The 19,459-nt window shown below is 44.5% G+C and overlaps 1 protein-coding gene across 1 annotated transcript; it reads left to right on the top strand.

Annotated features, from left to right (window-relative positions):
- Positions 1 to 31: 31 nt before the first annotated feature.
- CCM2L (CCM2 like scaffold protein) lies at positions 32 to 19,367 on the top strand. Its single transcript, XM_072631618.1, has 10 exons — positions 32 to 76; positions 2,802 to 2,969; positions 5,795 to 5,878; positions 6,099 to 6,282; positions 8,369 to 8,916; positions 11,344 to 11,479; positions 14,573 to 14,636; positions 16,611 to 16,740; positions 17,414 to 17,552; positions 18,678 to 19,367. The coding sequence occupies exons 1-10, from the start codon at positions 47 to 49 to the stop codon at positions 18,989 to 18,991; spliced, it is 1,797 nt and encodes a 598-aa protein (XP_072487719.1). The 5' UTR covers positions 32 to 46; the 3' UTR covers positions 18,992 to 19,367.
- Positions 19,368 to 19,459: the final 92 nt, after the last annotated feature.

Below are 19,459 nucleotides of genomic sequence, written 5' to 3'. Positions count from 1 at the left end.
AGAAAATCTCCAGCCAGTAGAGAGGTGGGGGTTGGGGGGACACACCATGGAGTTCGAAGGGAAGAAGGGGAGAAAGGTATGTTTGGAGCTGTGGCTTGGGCATGGGCTTCAGGGCCCAGAAAATGGGGGATACTGGAGGGGGGAGCAGTGAGAGGGGGAAAAGATGCCTCTGGAAGGGTGAAGCCAATGTTAGGGCCTCTCTTATTAATGGATGAGATCCTATTACCTATCCCTGCTCCCTGAGACAGATAGATTGATCATAGAACTTAGAGCTGGAGGGAACTCGGAGACCAACTTTTTTTTAAGTCTAACATTTAAGTTAAGTTTCTTAACATTTTTGTATATTACGGATCCTTTGGCAGTCTGATGAAGCCCCTTCTCAAAATATTGTCTTTGAATGCATAAAAGCAAAGTATATAGGGTTATAAAGGAAACCCATTACATTGAAAGATGTAATATTTTCCCTATTCAAATTGGCTGATGGGGTAAACTAATTTACTGATGGAGTTCTAGTCCAATTCTCTCATTTTCCAGATGAAGAAATGAAGCCCTGAGAGAAAAATGTATTTGACCTTAGTATTAGTACAGTGAGAAGACTGGAGAGCTCTAAAGATAGGTCTAGCAAGGGTACTGGTTTTTCTCCCTCTCTAAGGCTGCTTAATGGAAGCAGCTTCCCAAACTGGCCCTTACTCAGAGCTGATTGTGTTAATAAGAGGGAAAGCCAGATGTCAGTCATATCTCTGGATGACACAGAAGAGCTACCTTGGGAGTCTGAATTTTGGGGGTAGACTTTCAGTCTGTCTCTGTTTCCTTGAGCTGAATATACGTCCCCTGGAAGAGCTTGTGTGGCAGGTGAGTCAGATAGAGAACACAATATTGGCATTCTTCTCTCATGAACCGCCTCTTGCTTTCTTGTTAACCGTGAGCCTTTCAGTAAGTGGTTTGGTTTAGGGACACTGGCCTAGAACAATTTATTTTTGTAAGCTGATTATGGGCAAGTCAGAGGTAGAGAGGCTGGGGCTCTTGTCAGGGTTATTGGCTTACAGATCAATTGCCCTGCCTTTCTGATTGTGCTAATACGTAATGGTACAACATCTGAAATGTATTCTGCAGCTGCTCTCAGTGGTTCCTGTTCTCTGGATCTTTTTCAGAGAAAAGACAGGCAGGCAGACTTCCCCCAACCCCCAACTTTCTTCTGTCCTCTTGCTTTTAATGGCTCTAGACTCCCCAGAACCAGATGGATTAGAGGGACAGATTGATTCAGACTGCCACCCCAAACTTATTTCCCCAATATTCTTAGCAGACCCTGCTGTCTGGACCTTCCTGGTTATCCATCCTCAGAATCCCCTTCCTGAATCTCTTTTTACAGTTCTCTCCTAGTAACTATCTTTTTTAGATTGGGATAAAGGTGGGTTCTAGGTCACTCAGCCCCTCCTAGGAATTCTGTCCCTCAGAGATCCCTATTTGTTTCTTTATATCTATCTGGGCCCATAGGCCCATCATGAATAAAGTGCTGTACTCAGAGTCAGGAACACCTGGGTTCTAATTTCACTTCCAACATTTGCTAGCCATGTAACCATGGAGAGGCCACTTAACCTCTCTGGGCCTCAGTTTCTTCTGTAAAATGGGGATCACAATACCCATAGACCCTAAATTGCATGATATATTTGAGGCTCAAATGAGATAATACATGTTAAGAACTATGTAAATGACAGCTTTTATCTGTCTGACCATCCATCTCTGAAAGTCACTATGTCTGATTTCAGAATTATCTGTCTCCTCTGGTCAGAGACTTATACTCTTCCCCTGGAGGTCAAGCAATGCTTAGACACCTTCCACCTGAACAGGCCAAGACTCATAGGGTTTTAGTGTATGCAAACTTCTTTGGCCAGACTCAGACTCACAAACGTACACACACATGTGCTCATACACCTACTTGAATGCACATGGACTAAGGCATTCACAAGAACACAAGAACTATCTTTCTCTCTCTCTCTCTCTCTCTCTCTCTCTCTCTCTCACACACACACACACACACACACATACACACACACACACACACACACACACACACAAGTGTGGTATAATGAAAAGAGGGCTAGAGTTGAAGGCCCAGCTCTTCTACTTGTGACTGTGGACAACTCATTTATCTCCTCTGAGCCTCAGGTTTTTTTACCTGTAAAATCAGGGGGTTGATCAGGTGACCTCTAAGTTTCCTTCCAGCTCTAAATCTGTGATCCTATGAACCATATGCAAACATAGAAGATACGTATACATCCACTCTCGCTCACAGATACCCATTCATATTTACATTTCCTGTAGATGTAATTGCATACTCAAATACGCACAACTCATGCACACACACAGCCTCTGGTCACACTTAATGTCCTCAGTAGTACAGACCTATCTAGGAGTGTGCTGGCAAATGTTTAACACCAATTCTCTAAAAAAAAAAAAAAATGCACACATGGTACACTTTTAATTTTAATCTGCATTAATATTTTCTCAGAATTAATATTCTCCTTCAGTCTAGACAATCAACAAAATAATGAGTTGAGCCCTGATTTGTAGTATTTACCAGTATTCAAGGAGTAAATACACTGAAAATTTAACAGTAAGCTCATAGGCATGAGATGCCTCCAGCACACCCCTGGCCCTGCCCTAATTCTGTCCTTATTGGGAATCCCCAAGTCATACTAGATTAAAGTACACACCCACAGAGCAAGGGAGACCCACTGAAGTCTGGCTGAACCCTTGGACCCTTCCCCAGGGTTCTCACCCCCCCACTCTTGCTTCCCTAGGGTTTTGTGTCCCCTATCCGCCGGCTGGTATTCCCTAAGACAGGGCGTCGGTCAACTGGGAGAAGTCCTGTAAGCCGACGGCCTCTCCACTCTGTGCCCCTGTATCCCCCGGACTACCTCATTGACCCCCAGATTCTGCTGTGTGACTACCTGGAAAAGGAAGTAAAGGTGAGGAGGGAGAAAGAAAATTACGTGGGAGGACACATGGGCAGGAAATTGGGACTGAGCCAGTCAAAGTTAAGTGACTGGTTCAAGGTCAGATACTTACCAGAGCTGGGGTTACAGTCTGGTTCTCTGAGTCCAAATCCAATGATCTTTCTACAATGAAACTCAATTTTGTGATTGAATGGTCTCCCCTATGTCACAGGGATTTTGTAAGGATTAAATAAGAGAGGAAAAATGCTTTTGAAAAGTACAAAATGGTTTAAGAATGTATAACATAGGAGAAGGATAAGTCGGTACAGTACAAGGAAAAGGGCACTGGATCTGAGTCCCAGCTCTGGCATTGACTTGCTGTGCCAATAAGTCAACAAGCCTTTATTAAGCACCTACTATGTGCCAGGCACTGTGCTAAGCACTGGGGATTTAAAGAAAGGCCAAAGATAGTCCCAGTCCTCAAGGAGTGCAGAATCTAATGGGGAAGGAAGGAAAGGAAGCAAGTCTTTATTAAGCACCTACTGGAAGCCAGGCACTGTGCTTCACCACAACTCTGAGAGGCAGGCACTATTATGATCCCCATGTTACAGCTGAGAAAACCAAGGTAGACAAAAGTGAAATGACTTCTGCAAGATCACATAGCTAGGAAGTGTCTGAGGCTAGATTTTAGCTCAGAGCTTCCTATTCTAGGCCCTTCCTATTCTACCTCACAGGGTTGTTGTGAGGATCAAATGAGATAATACTTTTAAGCTCTTAGAATAATACTTGGCACATACTAGGTGCTTCATAAATACTTGTCCCTTTTCTCCCCCTCCCCTCCATGTAGGTGCCTCTAGCTAATGGGGGAGACAATTGTCCAAATAATTATGTACAAACCAGCTATATAGCTATATATACACACACATGTATGTATATATGAAACTAATTTTAGAGGGAAGCCATTAGCATTGAGGGGATAGGAAAGTACTTCACAAAGCTTGTGAAGTGCCATAAAATTTGGGAGGAGGGGGATTTGGACCTGACACTTCCTCAGCATGGGGGAATTTCTGATGTGGACCATAGATAAAGAATTGGAAGGAACCTTAACAGTAATATAATCCAACCCCATCATTTTACAGATGAGGAAACCAAGGCACAGAGAAATGAAATGACCTTCCCAAGGTCACATAGGTCTTTGTAGCGGACCCACAGAATAGGTCCTGTAGCAGAGCCAGGATTAGAACCCAGGTCATCCAGAACTGTGTTCACTATACCATACTGCCTATGTGATACAGACCTTTCTTTAGTGTATATAGTCTTAAAGAACTGTCTAAGGCACTGAGAGGTTGCGAGATCCAAATGGTATATGTTAGAGGTATGATATGAACCTTATACTTCCAGACTGAAAGATACGTCTTTTATCCACTGTGCATAAGACCATTGATCTAGAACCAGGAGGAACCTCAGAAGTCATCTATTCCACCCACTTCTTTCACAGAAGGGGAAAATGAGGCCCAGAGAAATTTAAAGACTCGTCTAAGATCACACAGGTAGTGTCAGAGAGGAGATTTGAACCCAGGTCCTCTAATAGCGAGCCAAGATGTTGTTGGTCTCACTACGGACAAAGTCTCATCAGAGGGTCTCTGACAGGAGCTAGTGGGGTCTGTTGACCATCCTTGGGATGAGGGAAAGAATGGCAGGGGGCCAAGGGACATCCAGCCTTGGCCTTGCCTCCCTATCCCAACCCCCAAAATTGTAGTAATGATATGGTGGAAATGACTTTGGATTTGAGCTAAAAAGACCTGTGTTCAAACCCTGGTTCTGCTTTTCAGTTTTATTACCTTGGCCCCAGTCACTTCTTTCTGAGCTCCAGTTTACTTTTTTGTAAAATAGAGATAATATTTATACTAAAACGGTTGCTGTGATCACTTTATATACCTTAAAGAGCTACATAATGGGAGACATTATTCTTTTATTATCAGCACCCAAAAGGTACAGGTTTCCCTTTCTCCACCATGTCCCCTATCCCATAACCTGAAGAGCATAGAAATGTAGTGGAGAGGTTGCTGGATTTAGAGTCAGGAAGATGGAAACCTAAAGTCCACCTCTGACATTTCTAGCCATGTGCTCCTGATTATATCATTTCACTGCTCTGAGCCTCCATTTTCTAATTTGTAAAATAAGGGAGTATGATTACCCCTTATAATATATTAATAAATGATTAAAATAAAGGTCTCTAGAGGCATCTGGTAGCTCAGTGAATAGAGCACTGGGTTTGGAATCGGGAAGACACGTGTTCAAATCTGGCCTTAGTCACATACTAGCTGTGTGACCCTGGGCAAGTCATTTGACCTCTGTATTCCTCAGCTTCTTCAAATGTAAAACAGCGATAATCGTAGCTATTATTTAGCACCTATTCTACGCTATGCACTTGGAAAATGATCATCTCATTTGATCCTTACAACAATCCCGCAGGTAGGTCCTATTATTATCCTCATTTTACAGATGAGGAAACTGAGGCAAAGAGAGGTTTAGTGACTTGCACAGGGTCACACAGCTAGTGTCTGAGACCCATTTGAATTCAGGTCTTCCTGATTCCAGGACTCATGCTCTACTCATTGTACAACCTAGCTGTAAATTAATAATAACAGCAGCTACCTCGAGGTGTTCCTGTGAGGAACAGATGAGATGTTTGCAATGGGATTTAGCCCAATGCCTAGGGGGTACTATATACATGCTTACTCTCTTCTCTTCTGAAAGGTCCCTCCCAGCTCTAAATCTATGATCCTTCCGTTTAGGGGTGTGTCTCAACTAAAAGCTCTCGGTGCCCAAGTGAGCACTCTGGGCTTCCCGTTCAGTTTCTAGGTCACTTAACCTGGGTCACCTCCTCCCTGAACCCCTCTAGCCGGGATGAACTCCTGCAGCTGCTGGACACCGCACGGGTGAGGAGAGAGGAAGGTAGGAGTGGGGAGGGTGGACAGGGCGGGCAAGGCACTGTTCCCATCCCATGCCATCATCACTTTCTTCCTGTGGAGCTTCTGGGCAGGTTAAGACGAGAGAGGGCCAAGGGCAAGCAGTGGGTGTGTGGGTGTGCTGGAGGGGCGGAGAGATGGACTTGGCTAAGGCGCCAGGGCTAACTTCTCCTTGGCTCTGGCCCCGCAGCAGCTGAAAGAGCTGCCCCTGAAGAGCACTCCGGAACAGGACAGCATCCTCAGCCTGTCAGCCAGATGCCTGCTTCTGACGTGGAGGGACAACGAGGAGCTGATCCTGCGCATACCCACGCACGAGATCGCGGCCGCTTCCTACCTGCAGGACGATGCGCTCCACCTCCTGGTGCTCAAGACTGGTGAGATGCAAAGTGGGGCGGGGCCAAAGGGGGAGACTGATCCTGGGGCCGGGGACTGGGGAGAAGGGTGAGAGAAGACTGTACCTCTAGTGTTCGGGAATGGGCTGATCAGGGGTGAAGCTACGCAGGGGTGGGGCCGATGGATATGTCCTAGAGGCCCGACCAGCCATTTTTCCAAAGAAATCTGTCTTTGAGGTTGTCTCCTCCTGACCTCACCCTAGTCTCTCACCCCAGAGTCTCTCACCAAAAATTAATCAATTAACAAGCATGTATTAAGCTCCTCTTTGTACCAGGCACAGTTGAGACGCTGGGGGTGATACAAATACAGACTTAAGAAGGTCCCTGCTCTCAGAGAGCTTAGATCCTAGGAGGAGCATGCAACGCCCACACTCCATCCATACTGCTCCAACTCCCTTATTTTGCTGATGATAGAGATAGGTTAGAAACAGCTGGAGGTGCAGTGGAGGGAGCACCAAGCCTGGCGTCAGAAAGACCTCTGGCCTCAAAGAGTTGCTGACTGTGTAACTTTGGGAGTCACTTTGTTTCCTCAACTGTAAAATGGGGATAATAATAGCACCTACCTCACAGGGTTGTTATGAGGATCAAATGAGTTAAGATTTGTAAAAAAAAAAAAAAAAAAAAAAAAAAGCACAGTGTCTGGTACATGGGAACCATACATGCCTATTCCCTTCCCCCATTAGGAAATTGAGGCTGACAAGGAGTATCACTTGCCCAATATCATACAGATAGTGATCGTGGGTCGGCTAGGAGGTGTGGTGGATAGAGTGCTGCCCTGAAATGAAAGAAGCATCATCTTCCCAAGTTCAAATCTGGCCTCAGACACTTACTAGCTGTATGACCCTGGTCAAGTCCCTTAACCCTGTTTGCCTCAGTTTCCTCATCTGTAAAATGAGCTGTCGAAGGAAATGGAAACTACTCTAGTGAAGAGTTTGACATGACTGAAAAATGAAACATCATCACCAGTGATTGTGAGTCAGGATTTGACCCCTATTTTTTCTGATTCCTTGTTCTCTCTGCACGGCTCTGCCCTGACTTTTATAATCATCAAAGAGAGGACAACAGTGGGGTGCCTTGTCCAGGAATAGTACAACAGCTCTCATTTCTACAAAGCCCTTTGTTCACTACAGCTCTTTTTGGGGGGTAGATAGTATAGGAACTGTTATCCCCATTTTTGCCGATGCAGAAACTGAGGGTGAGAGAAGTTTGCTATCCCAGGCAATACAGGACTGTAAGGGACCTTGTTCATTTGTTTTCAGTTGTGTCCGACTCTTCATAACCCTATTTGGGGTTTTCTTGGGAAAAGATAATGCAGTGGTTTGTCATTTCCTTTTCCAGACTTTAGATGCGATCTGGTCTAGTCCTTATGTTATATTTTGGAAAATGGTATTTAGGTAGTAAGTAGCAGAACTGGATTCTAACTCAGGGCAACCGATTACAAATCTAGTGCTCTTTTAACTCCACCAGTCACCAAACTGATAAGGGCCAGATCTGCTTTCATTATTCATTTGGTGGTATTGAGAAGCTGTGTGGTATAATGGAAAGAGTACAGCATTAGGAACCACGGGATCTTGCTGGGCCACTCGTTACTTGTGCAACCTTAGGAAAAAATCACCTATCATCTTGGTACCCATTTCTTTATTGGATCACCTCTCAGACAGATCCCTTCCATCTCTAAATCTGGGATACTATGATCCTTACTGTGAGGTGTGTAATTCAGGAATCATCATCACCATTTTACAGATAAAGAACTAAGGCTTAGGAATCAAGTGATTTGCCCTGGGTTCATACATTTAGCAAGTGGCAAGCAACAGAGCTAAAATTTAGTTGTATATGTTGTTAAAGCTGGAAGGTGCCTTAGAGATAATATGGACCCTGATCCAGGTGTCCTGACTTCTTATCCAAAAGCTTTCCTATCCCACACTTCCTCTCTACATGAAAGAAAGAGAAAGCAACAAGGATGTTGTTGATATCAGGTGCCAACAGGTCCTGAGTGGTGATGTGTCCTTTCTTCCCATGTCTTGATCCTTAGTCTTGAATATATGGTCATTCTTTCATCTTCTCTTAGGCCTGGGTGTGGATCCAGTGCCTGCTGGCCTAGATGTGTGCCCTGGTGGCAGGCGGGAGCCCGGGGTGGCTGGCATGACCCCTGAGAAGAGGTCAACAGGAGGTGGTCCTGAAACTAGACCACCTTCAAGTGGTGTAGAGCGACGTCACACCATCTGCAGCTTGGACTGGAGGATGGCATGGGGGGGCACTGAGGGCCGGGCCACTGGTGGTGGTGGTGGCAGCTTGGAACGAAAGCAAGGTGCTGGTGAGAAAAAAGCCGTGGGCCGGGCTTTTGGGAGCTGGGAACGGCGCCAGACATTCAGTGGCAGCTGGGAGCGACGGCAAGGGGGCAAACCTGGGGGGAGCTGGGAGCGGAGACAGGGGAGCAAACCCGGAGGAAGCTGGGAACTAAGGCAAGGAAGCAAGCCTGGGGGCAGCTGGGAGCGTCGACAGACCTTCAGTGGTGGCAGCTGGGAGCGTCGACAACCTGGTCTCAACCCCCTGGACCCTCAGGATCCCAGCCCAGATGCCTACTGCAACCTCATCATCCTAGCAGTTGCCAATAGGGTGAGTTGTCCCCTCAACCAAAATGAATTCAAGAGTTATGGCCTGGGGGTCATCTGACTTGAGGAACCCTGGAGCCCCAATCTGGGCCATTCATCCAATTTCAACTCAATAGACATTTAAAAAAAATTCATTGATGTCTTTACTTTTACATCGCCTGTTTCCCAATATGTCTTTTCCCCTTCCCAAAGAGTTATGTCTTATAACAAAGAATTAATGAGAGAAAAATAAACAGTTAAGCAAAATTAACCCACATAACCAAATCCAACATTATATTCAAGGACCCATAGTCCTCTACCTCTGTGAAGAAGGAATGAAGGTCCATTTCCATATCCCTTCTTTAGGGCCCAGCTTGGTCATTACAACTTCACAACGTTCAGTTTTGGTTGTTCTGTTGCTGTTGTTTCCTTTTACAGTGTGGTTCCTTATGAGTATTGTTTTCCTGATTCTGCAAACTCTCACTTTACATTGGTTCACCTAAGTCTCTCTGTACTTCTCTGTATTCATCACCTTCATTGTTTCTTTCAATACTCAGTATTCCATCATATTCATGTATCACAATTTGCTTATTGTTCCCCAACCCAGAAGTGTCTACTTTGTTCCTAGTCCTTCACTACTATAAAAAGAGCTCCACTGACATTTATTAATCACCTACCATTTGCAGAACACTGTACTGGAAACTGAGGAAAATACAAAATTTAGAAACTTACTCACATTTCTATAGTAATTTAGGGTTCACAAAGCACTTTACATACATTTGATTCTTACAATAACCCATGAAGTAATTGGTATAATCCCCATTTTACAGACAAGGAATTTTTGTCTCAAGGAAGTTAAATTACTTGCTCAGGGTCCAAATTGTTCATTCTGATTCCAAATCCAGTGTTCTGTCTTGTCCCTGTCTTCATGGAACTCAAAGTCTAATAAAGTCGTAAGATACCAACCCAGAAAACTCTAATATAAAATATTATATGATAAGTCTGTTAGAGAGGTGCAGGATGCTATTTGAAGTTGGAGGGTCAAGGTCATTACCAAAAATTGGGCGAATCAGGGAAAATTTTGTGGAAGCAGTAATCTTTGAAGGCTTCAGTAGTTCAAATGGAGAGGGACATTCACTCTAAGTACAACACAAACAAACTCACAGAGTTGGGAAAGTTCAGAGTATGTGATAGTGACAGTTGCTTGGTTTGATTAGAGGGTAGAATGCAAGATGACTTGTATTCAGTAACTAGAAAGGTAGAGTTGTGTCCAAGTATAGAGGATTTTGAATGTCAGGTAGAGGAGTTTGAGTTTTAGTCAGCAAGCAATAGGGAGCTATTAAATGTTTTTGAGTGGAAGAGGAACATGAGGCGATCCATGCATAAGGAAGATAATTCTAGCATCACACAAAGGACAGATTGGACAGAGGAGAGATTTGGAGACAGATTTGGAGAGATTTTGGAAGACCAGTTAAGCAGTTACTCTGATAGATCAGGTAGAACTAGGGTGGTGGCCACAAGAAGAGAGAAAAGATGGAGGTAAGGGATGTTACAACATTACTGCTGAGGGGCCCCAAAGCTCTATCCTGTAGCATAACTGAACTGAAAACAATGACTGTACAGTTATCCTTTCCACATTGCAACTTTACTCATCATAGTTTGATATATTACAGGTTGGCATAAGAAATTAAATGGGAATTTGGGGGGAAGTTTTGCAGAAGATACAGAAAACACAGAAGTTTAGAAACTTAGAATGCATAAAATATATGTATAGTATTGTATAATATCAACCCAGATTTTATAATAAAGTACTGGAAATACCCCCAGAGACTTCTTTTCTGGTACAAAGGGAGGGCTAAAAAAATTGTACACAGATTTTCGAGATCACAGGGGTGCCACACCTCTATCCCCTTCAATATGAAAGGGATAGTTGTAATTAAAGGGATCTCCCTCAAAGGTTCACCTGTTTTAAATATATCTCCAACCTGATGGTCAAGACCTGATATGAGAATAAATCTTTTTTCCCCCTCTGAAAACCTTAAGACTGCTAGCCATCCTCCAATGCCCTGTTGTAGGAAATATTCACAATGACTCAAAGAGAGGAATAGAGAAGAATGTTCCAACCAGTTAGAATGTTGGAAAGAACATTTTCAAAGAACATAGAATGTTAGAGCTATAAGGGCCTTAGAGAAACCACACAGGCCAACCCACTCATTTCACAAATAGGGAAACTAAGGCTCAGAGAGGGGAAATAATTTGCCCAAAAGTACACAGCGAATTGGAGGCAGAGCTGTCTAGAACCTGGGTCTCCTGAATCTCTGGCCCAGGGCTCTTTTCTCAGTACCACCCTGTTCCTCACTTTCCAGGCTGCCAAAGCTACCTCACCTACTACCCCCATACCCCAGCTCAGAGTTGTCTTTAGTTACTAACGTCTCCTCTCTTTTGTGGTCAGGATGCTGCAGAAGAATCCTGTGCTCTCATCTGCCAGGTCTTCCAGATCATCTACGGTGATCAGACCATCGAGTGTGTGGATCGGGCTGGCTACCACTACACTTCCACCCCTGAACGGCCCTGGCTTATCAGCCGCAGTGAGTCCTGGGTCAGGGGCAGCTTCCCCTCGGTGCCAATTTCCTCGTATGTGTCACCAAACCAAAATAAAATGAATCAAATGATCAGCAAAGTTAGAGCTTGGAAGGACCGCAAGAGATTGGGGAGTCCAGTCCCCTTCTTTTTGCGGATGAGGAAAAACCAAAGTTTAGAGACATTCAGTGACTGGCTAGGGTGGCGATGCGGTCAAACAACTAAGTACGCATCAGGTGGGATTTGAAACCAGTGTTCCTGACTTCAAGTCCAGCACACTAGTCACTACTCCATAATGCCTCTCAGCTGGTCCAATCCCTTCATTTTTTTTACAGATGAAGAAAATGAGGCCTAGAGAGGTTCAGTGAATTGCTCAGGATTACACAGGTAATAAGATACAAAGAAAAGATTTGAGCCCAGCTCAGGGAATCTAACTAGGCAGGGAGGACAGATCAGCTGCCTCTGAGACAAACCAAGGGCTAGAAAGCTATTCTTCATCCATCAATTCCTTCCAAATATTTATTTAGCACCTACTATGTATAACGGGGCAGCTAGGTGACACAAAGGGAGCAGAGTCAGGAAAACTCATCTTCCTGACTTGATGTGGCCTCAGACATTTTCAAGCTGTGGTAAGTCATTTAATCCCTGTTTGCCTCAGTTTCCTCATCTGTAAAATAGGAACAATAACAATACCCTCCTCAATGAGATAATAGTTGTATAGTACATAATACAGTGACTAGCACATAGTAGGCACTTAATAAATTCTTCTTTCCTTCCTTCAGTCCAACACCTTCATTTTACAGATGAGGAAATTAGACCCAGAGAGGTTAAGAGATTTACTGAAAGTCACACAGGTAATTAAGCCAAGATTGGGACCCAGGTCTGCTGATTCCAAATCCAGTTTCCTTCCCACTATACCATACTATAGACTTCAGGACCATATAAGGAAAAACTTGTCAATAACTTATTGTTCAGTTGCTTTTCATGTCCAATTCTTTGTGATCCCATTTGAGGTCTTCTTGGCAGAGATATTTGAACGGTTTTCCATTTCCTTCTCCAACTCATTTTATAAATGAGGAAACTGAGGCAACAGGGTTAAGTGATTTCCCTAGGGTCACACAACTAGTAGGTATCTGAAGCCAGACTTAAAGTCAGGAAGATGGGTTTTTCTGACTCCAAGTCTAGTGGTCTGTCCATTGTGCCACCTAATTATCCCCTTGATAAAAATTAGAGCTGTCCAAAAGTAGAAGGGACTGTCTCAAAAGGTAATACATCCCCCATCACTAAAGGTCTTTAAGTGGAGGCTGGATGGATCTTTGTTATGTACATGCTAGAGAGAATATCTGTTCTGGTACTAGCTGGGCCAAAATAGCTCTGTAGTCCTTTTTATTTCTGAGATGCTATGATTCTATGACTCATACTCTGGACTTCTAACTCCAAGTCCAGTGACTTTCTATTATGCTCAAATATCTCTCCAATAAGTACCCAAGAGAGATGTGAACAAGGTACTATAAGATTAAATAAAAGAGATCACTTTCATATTTAGACAGTGGGGAGAAAGTCAAGGACGTTAGTTAGAGACGTTCAGTGACTGGCTGGGGTGGCAGTAGCTTCATGGAGGTCAAAGCATTTGAACTGGGCCTTGAGGTAAAGTAAGGATTTCAGCAGGTAGAGATGGTGGGAAGGAGCAGAGAAAGGGCATTCCAGGACTAAGCAAAGATCCCTTCTTGTATTCCCCACAGCTAGCTGTCACTCCAGATTCCTCTTTCCCTTGTGACAATTCTGGGCCAATATTAGGCAAAGGAGGAAGTATCTTTGGATGTGCTGACGTTGTGTACTAGCCCTGCCCTAGGCACTGTAGGGGAAGTGGACAAATGAGAGTCATGCAATTTGGTTTGCCTTCTGTCTCTCCAGCCTTTTCCCACCCAACTCAACTAGAAATTTGACTGTACATGCAAGGATTGGAGGAGCAAGAGAAAGGCAGATCTAAAGGGGAATGGGGGTAGAAACTCCTGGTCCTGAGGGACTCTAGACTTAATCAACTAATCAAGAAAACTTTATTGAGTGCCTCCCTCCTGTGTGCCCAGCCCTGTGCTCTGTACTGGGAGACTCCCAAGAGAAGAAAGTATATACCTGCTTCCTGCTTTGACAGGACCCAAAGTTTAATTTTGGAGCAGGGACTAAGACTAGAATTATAGTGTTCTAGAGCTAAAAGAGATCTAAGAGGTCTCCAGATCAGTTTGCTGTCCTTCAAAAGAACCTCCTCTACAGTATCCTTGATTAAGGGTTATCCACCCAGTTAACACTTCCCATTACAGGGAACTCAGACGGAGGACCTGGGTTCGAATCCCATGTCTGCTATGTGACCTTAAAGTCCCAAACCTCTAGCCCTCTGTTTCTTCACCTCTAATTTGGGGGGTTGGATTAGATGGTCTAGATAGGATCCTACTGATTAAAGCAAGTCATTTAAAGGAAATTTTCCCTTACCTCAACCCTAGATCTGCCTCATTGTAATTTCAACTGACTGCTCCTGGTTCTGACCTCTGGGACCATGAAGAATAAGTCTAAATCCAGTGATGGCTTTCAAGATTTTTGAAGACAGGGAGGGATCCTGCCCCCATCCTGCCCCATTCTCTTTCCATCCAGCCCCTAAGTCTTTTCTTCTCCAGCCTAAACACACCTAGATCTTTCAATTGTCCTTTATATTTCATGGCTTAGAAAAGGAGACTTAGAGGATTGTTATGTAGGCAAGAGGTCTGAGTTCAAATCCTGGCTCTGACATTTACTAATACATGACCCTAAACAAATCATTTCCTGTTTCTGATACCTAGTTTCCTTCTCTGTTTAGTGGAGATAATAATATTTTAACTACCTGACCCACTGTTTTTTTTTTTTAATTTTCTCAAGAAAATGCTTTGTAAGCCTTAAATGGTCAGGAATATATGACCTATTATTAAGGGATAAGGAATTTTATGAGGATAGGAATTAGGGATTGGTTCCTAGGATGCTGTCTGGGGATGGGACCAGTGGACGGAAAGAACATGGCCCCAGGAAATATGGAATCCTGTTTTGCCTTCTAATTGACCTCTCTCCTACTGCAGGTGAGAGCTGCCGCACAGATGGGACCTATGGCTATGATGCTGATTTCAGCTGCTGCAGTTCTTTGTAGGTACCAACTTCCACCAGAACTGGTACTGTCCCTTTCCCCTCCCCCCAGCCCAATACCCATCCCTCTCCATGTACCCCAGTAGTTACCCCCAGATGCCTCTGATTGTTTCGTGGGGAAATTCTTCGCCACTGTATGGCAAGAAAGGTGTCCCCGAGTCCTTGCTGTGTGCTAGCCTAGCTCTAGGCACTTTTGGGGGATGCTGAGGAAATTAAAGATGCTCAGCTATCATCTAGCACCTTGAAACTCACCAAGCCAAAAAAAAAAATATGAAGCATAAGTACTGGGAGGACCCTTAGAACACAGATCATAGAAAGTCAGGCCTAGAAGGTCTTTAGAGGTCATCTTGTTCAGTGCCCTCAGTTGATCAATAAGGAAACTGAGGCCTAGGGAGAGGAAGAAACTTACTCAAAGCTACACATGTCACAGGATCACAGGCCTGAGAGCTTAAAGGGACCTTATCAGTTGCAGTAAATAGAAGAGCTAGGAGAGACTCTAATAACTGCAATAAATAAAAGAGCTGAGAGAAACTTTATCAATCATCTTGTAACAGAAGAGCTGGCATTTGGGTCCAAATATTTCCATCACTTTTCACTATACCACAAAGCAAGTACAAGGTAACACGGGGTCATCTCACAAATTAGCCACACCAATCAACAAGCGTCACATCATTTTAAGGAAAAGTGTTGGGACACACAGTTCTTTTGCCCTCAAGAATAGGGTCCTTTCTGCTACATTTGAGCTTTCTTCAATAAGTGGATTTTTTTAACCCTGTATATAATTGAGAAATTATATTAAGTGCCCTTGGTAGATGTGACATGCTTATGATTTCTCTGCGTGTCTAAAACTGATACCCTGATCCTAGGTTAAAGATGAGATTTCCCCTAGGGAACAGCCAGCAGCATATGTTGTAGTCCAAGATTCTTCCCAGGTCTCATTCTCTGATCCTATGATCACTCCAATGACTAAATCCTCCCCCTGCCCCAACCCTAGCACCATTCAATTATGTTTATCAGAGATTTATTGAATCACCTGTCATCAACAAAGTCACTGTTACCCTCAGTCAGGGCTGTGCTGGTCAATGTTTAACAAATGGGTTCTCAGGGGAAAAAAAATTATATGCACACACTTCTAAGTTTAATCTGCATTTTTAACACTTTCTTAAGTTTAGACAATTGATAAAACAGTAAACCAAGCCTTGATTTGTAGCATTTGCACATTTCTTAGGTATAAATTACCTACACTGAAAATTTAGCCCTGGCTCTGGGCTCCAGTATGTACCTTTCATCAACCCTTCACAACCATCCTCGTTTGTGCTTTTGTGTGTGTGTGTGTGTGTGTGTGTGTGTGTGTGTGTGTGTGTGTGTGTGATAGCATGTGCTTAGGTAAGGGGGGACAAGGAAGAGAAGGGGAGGTGTGGCTCAGTCTGAAAGCCCGGGATGGAGCCACAAAGCTAAACATCTTCCTCAGGTAATTGGGATTTCATTTATGAAACATTCCATATTTATTAAATACCTACAGTGTGAAGGGCCCTAGGTGAGGAAGCAAAGTTGAGTTAAGGCGCATGCTATTTATTCCTGACCCGGTAGAGCTCACAGTCTATGTTGGATATCTGATACTTCTGTTCCAGGACAGTCCTCCAGAATTCTAGTGCCTTCTCTTTGCTGATTATTTTCAGTCTATCATGTACATAACATGTTCACATATAGTTACTTGAATGTTGTCTCCCTCAGTAGACTGTGAGTTCCTTGAGAGCATGGGCTATCTTTTGCCTCTCTTTGTATCCCCAGCACAGTACCTGGGACATAGCAGGTGCTTATCAAATGCTTATTGACAGACTGACTAAGGTGGCAGACCCTAGGAAACTACACACTGGCCTGAAGAGACCTCGGCTGAGGGGAGGATTAAGAGGGGGTGGTCAAGCAGGCTCAGTGCAGTGACTCAGGGCATCTATCTCTATCCATGCCTTCCAGTAATGGCTCCCATGACACCTTCGAAGCCTATTATAGTGGGACATCCACACCCTCCTTCCAGGGATCTCACTGCAGTGAAAGTGATGGCAGCAGTCTGGGTTTGGAACAGCTGCAGGACTACATGGTGACGGTAAGGCTTAGGCAAGGTCAGTGCCACTTTTCCAAGCTCTGGAGATTACCCCAGCTCTCCTGCCCTCTTTCCTGAGCCTCTATATCTTTTTGCACTCTGTGGAAGCCTCACTCACAGCATTCCTTATCCCCACCCCTATCCTCCCACATCCATTCATGTCCCTGTCTACTTCACCTATCTTTCTCCTTCCACATACTCACATCCAGTGGTGCCCAATGAAACCTCTGCCTCTTTCCCTCATGTGCCCATGGGAGCTCCCACCTCCCCCTTTCCTTCCCTGGGAGTCTACATACTCCCCTATCTCGTGGGACCCCTGCTCACCTGCCACCTCTATTCCCATGCTCAGATCTCTCAGTGTAGTCCTCTGATAGCACAGAGGGCAGAGATATGTGTCCCTGTACTTGAGTTCTGTCCTAGGTCTCCATCCTCTCCCTGATTCTCTAGGAAGCAAACAGAGAGGGGATATATGGGACTGTGTTCCCCAAAACACTTCTGAGTAATAGAGCACTGAGATTGCAAGCCATCTCCCTTTCCACTTTGCCCCCTGAATTGCCTACAGTCTCACCCCCAGCAGTCATACTAGCCATACTTTGCCAAATTCTGTGGAACATGGGCCCCGCCATAGGTCTATCCTCTCTTTTGCCTAGTCCCACCTTCTGGCTCCTCCCCACAGTTGCGAAACAAGCTGTCACCACCTGAGATCCAGCAATTTGCCCTGCTGCTGAGGGAATACAGGCTGGGGCTATCTGTGCAAGAGTACTGTGGACATCTTCTTCGGCTCTATGGGGACAAGAGGAAGTTTCTTCTCTTGGGTGAGCATGCTGTAACCTGTCCTCCCATTTCAAGAATCAGCCCTGGACCCTGCCTCTATCATTATTGTCCCCTTCCCCATTAACAGTCACCATCATGTGGCACAGTGGAAAGAATGCTGGATTTGGACCACAAGGAACTGGGTTCACATGCTAGATCTGCCATATACTACCTGTATAATATTAGACAAGTCACTTCATTCTGGATCTTAGTTTTGTCCTCTTTAAAATGAAAGGGTTGGATTTGGTGATCCATAAATGCTCTATAGGGTCTTGCCCAATTATCACTATGACTACCTCTGCCCCCATTATCTCCCCCCATCATCACAATCCCTGTGATAATGGTCATCACTATCACCACCTACTATTTCCACCCCCATTATACCAGTATCATCACCACCATCACCCCAATATCTATCCCCAGTACCTTTCCCTCACCACCCAATTCATCAAAAATTTATTGAACTCTCTAGATATTAACACCATTACCACCATCCACCCTTCACAACCATCCTAATGACCACTAGCATCACCACCATAAGAAAAGCATTCCTATGTTTCATTCAACAATCCTATTGATTAAGAACCCTATGCAGAGCACTGAGAGAGATAAGACTGAGGATGTGGTACCTGTCCTTTTAGAGCTTCCTCTAATGACTTCATAAACATGCTAAAAGCATGTTTACCTGTGGGACCTTGCTAGGCAATGCCCAGGAAACAGTACATGAGAAGGCTTGGCAGTGTATCCCGTTAAGTCCATTTCGACTCAGTGTCTGATATATCTTCTGAGAGATGAGAAAAGCATTGGATTGGAGTCCGAGAACCTGGGTTCAAATTTGGACTCTGCTATTTACTACTGACCCCTACCATTTACTAGTGATACTCTTTGGGTGACGGTTTCCTTATTTATAAAATGAAAGAGTAGACTAAATGCCTGAGGTCCCTTCCCGCTCTCAATCTATGACCCTATAATTCCCAGCCACTCCCTCTATTACAGAACTACATGGGGCTGAGGATACCAGTCCTGCTAATTCAGAGGCTCAGACTGGGGCTTCCCTTTGGCTGGGAAATATAGGGCAGGAGACAGTGGGGATGACAGAGCAGCCACCTGCCTCTTGGCCCCTACAGGGATGCGGCCCTTTATTCCGGACCAGGACATCGGCTACTTTGAAGGCTTCCTGGAGGGTGTGGGAATCCGAGAGGGCGGCATACTCACTGACAGCTTTGGCCGGATCAAGCGAAGTATGAGCTCCACGTCGGCCTCTGCTGTGCGCAGTTATGACAGTCGAGCTCCCCACCCAGAGGCCGAGGCCTTCAATCGAATTCTCACTGGCATCACCCATGACATCGAGGCCTTGGCACAGGAGGGAGAGGAAGAGGACAGTGGGGATGAGGAGGAGGGCCCAGGTAGAGCTGAGGAAGGAGAGGACAACTACCTGTGAGAGCCCTACGCCCCAACAACATGTATTGGGGGTTGTATAGAGGGCATAGATGGTATAGCTACGACAAAAGTGTTTGTGTCTGAGATGTGGGTAAAGAGACCTGGGAGATTTTCACTAGGTCAGGTTTGATGTGGTATAATGCAAAGACCATTAGATTTTAAGTCAGAGGGGCTTGATTTGAATTTACTACATAGTAACCTTGGGCAAGTAACCTAAACCCTCTGGGACTCATTTTTTTCATTTGTGAAATGGGGGATTTGGACTAGATGAAGGGTTCTTACCAGGGGTTCATGGAGAGGGTCCATGAATAAATTTCAGAGGGATCCATGAACTTGGATGGGAAAAGAAATTATATATTTATTTTTATTAACCTTTAGTTTCCTTGGTAATCCTATGCATTTTGTTTTCTGTGTTTAAAAGCACTATTCAGAAAAGGGGTCCATGAGTTTCAGTGGACTGCCAAGGGGT

This window comes from Notamacropus eugenii, chromosome 1 (genome assembly GCF_028372415.1).
Source record: "Notamacropus eugenii isolate mMacEug1 chromosome 1, mMacEug1.pri_v2, whole genome shotgun sequence".
Classification (NCBI taxonomy): Eukaryota; Metazoa; Chordata; class Mammalia; order Diprotodontia; family Macropodidae; genus Notamacropus; species Notamacropus eugenii.
The sequence above is the reverse complement of the archived record's forward strand: the minus strand, read 5'-3'. Positions and strand labels throughout refer to the sequence as shown.

Coding starts and splice junctions, on each gene's coding strand:
- CCM2L (XM_072631618.1), top strand. CDS start 47: ATGGAGTTCGAAGGGAAGAAGGGGAGAAAG. Junction 2,970..5,794: donor ACCTGGAAAAGGAAGTAAAG/GTGAGGAGGGAG, acceptor CTTCCCGTTCAG/TTTCTAGGTCACTTAACCTG. Junction 8,917..11,343: donor TCCTAGCAGTTGCCAATAGG/GTGAGTTGTCCC, acceptor TTTTGTGGTCAG/GATGCTGCAGAAGAATCCTG.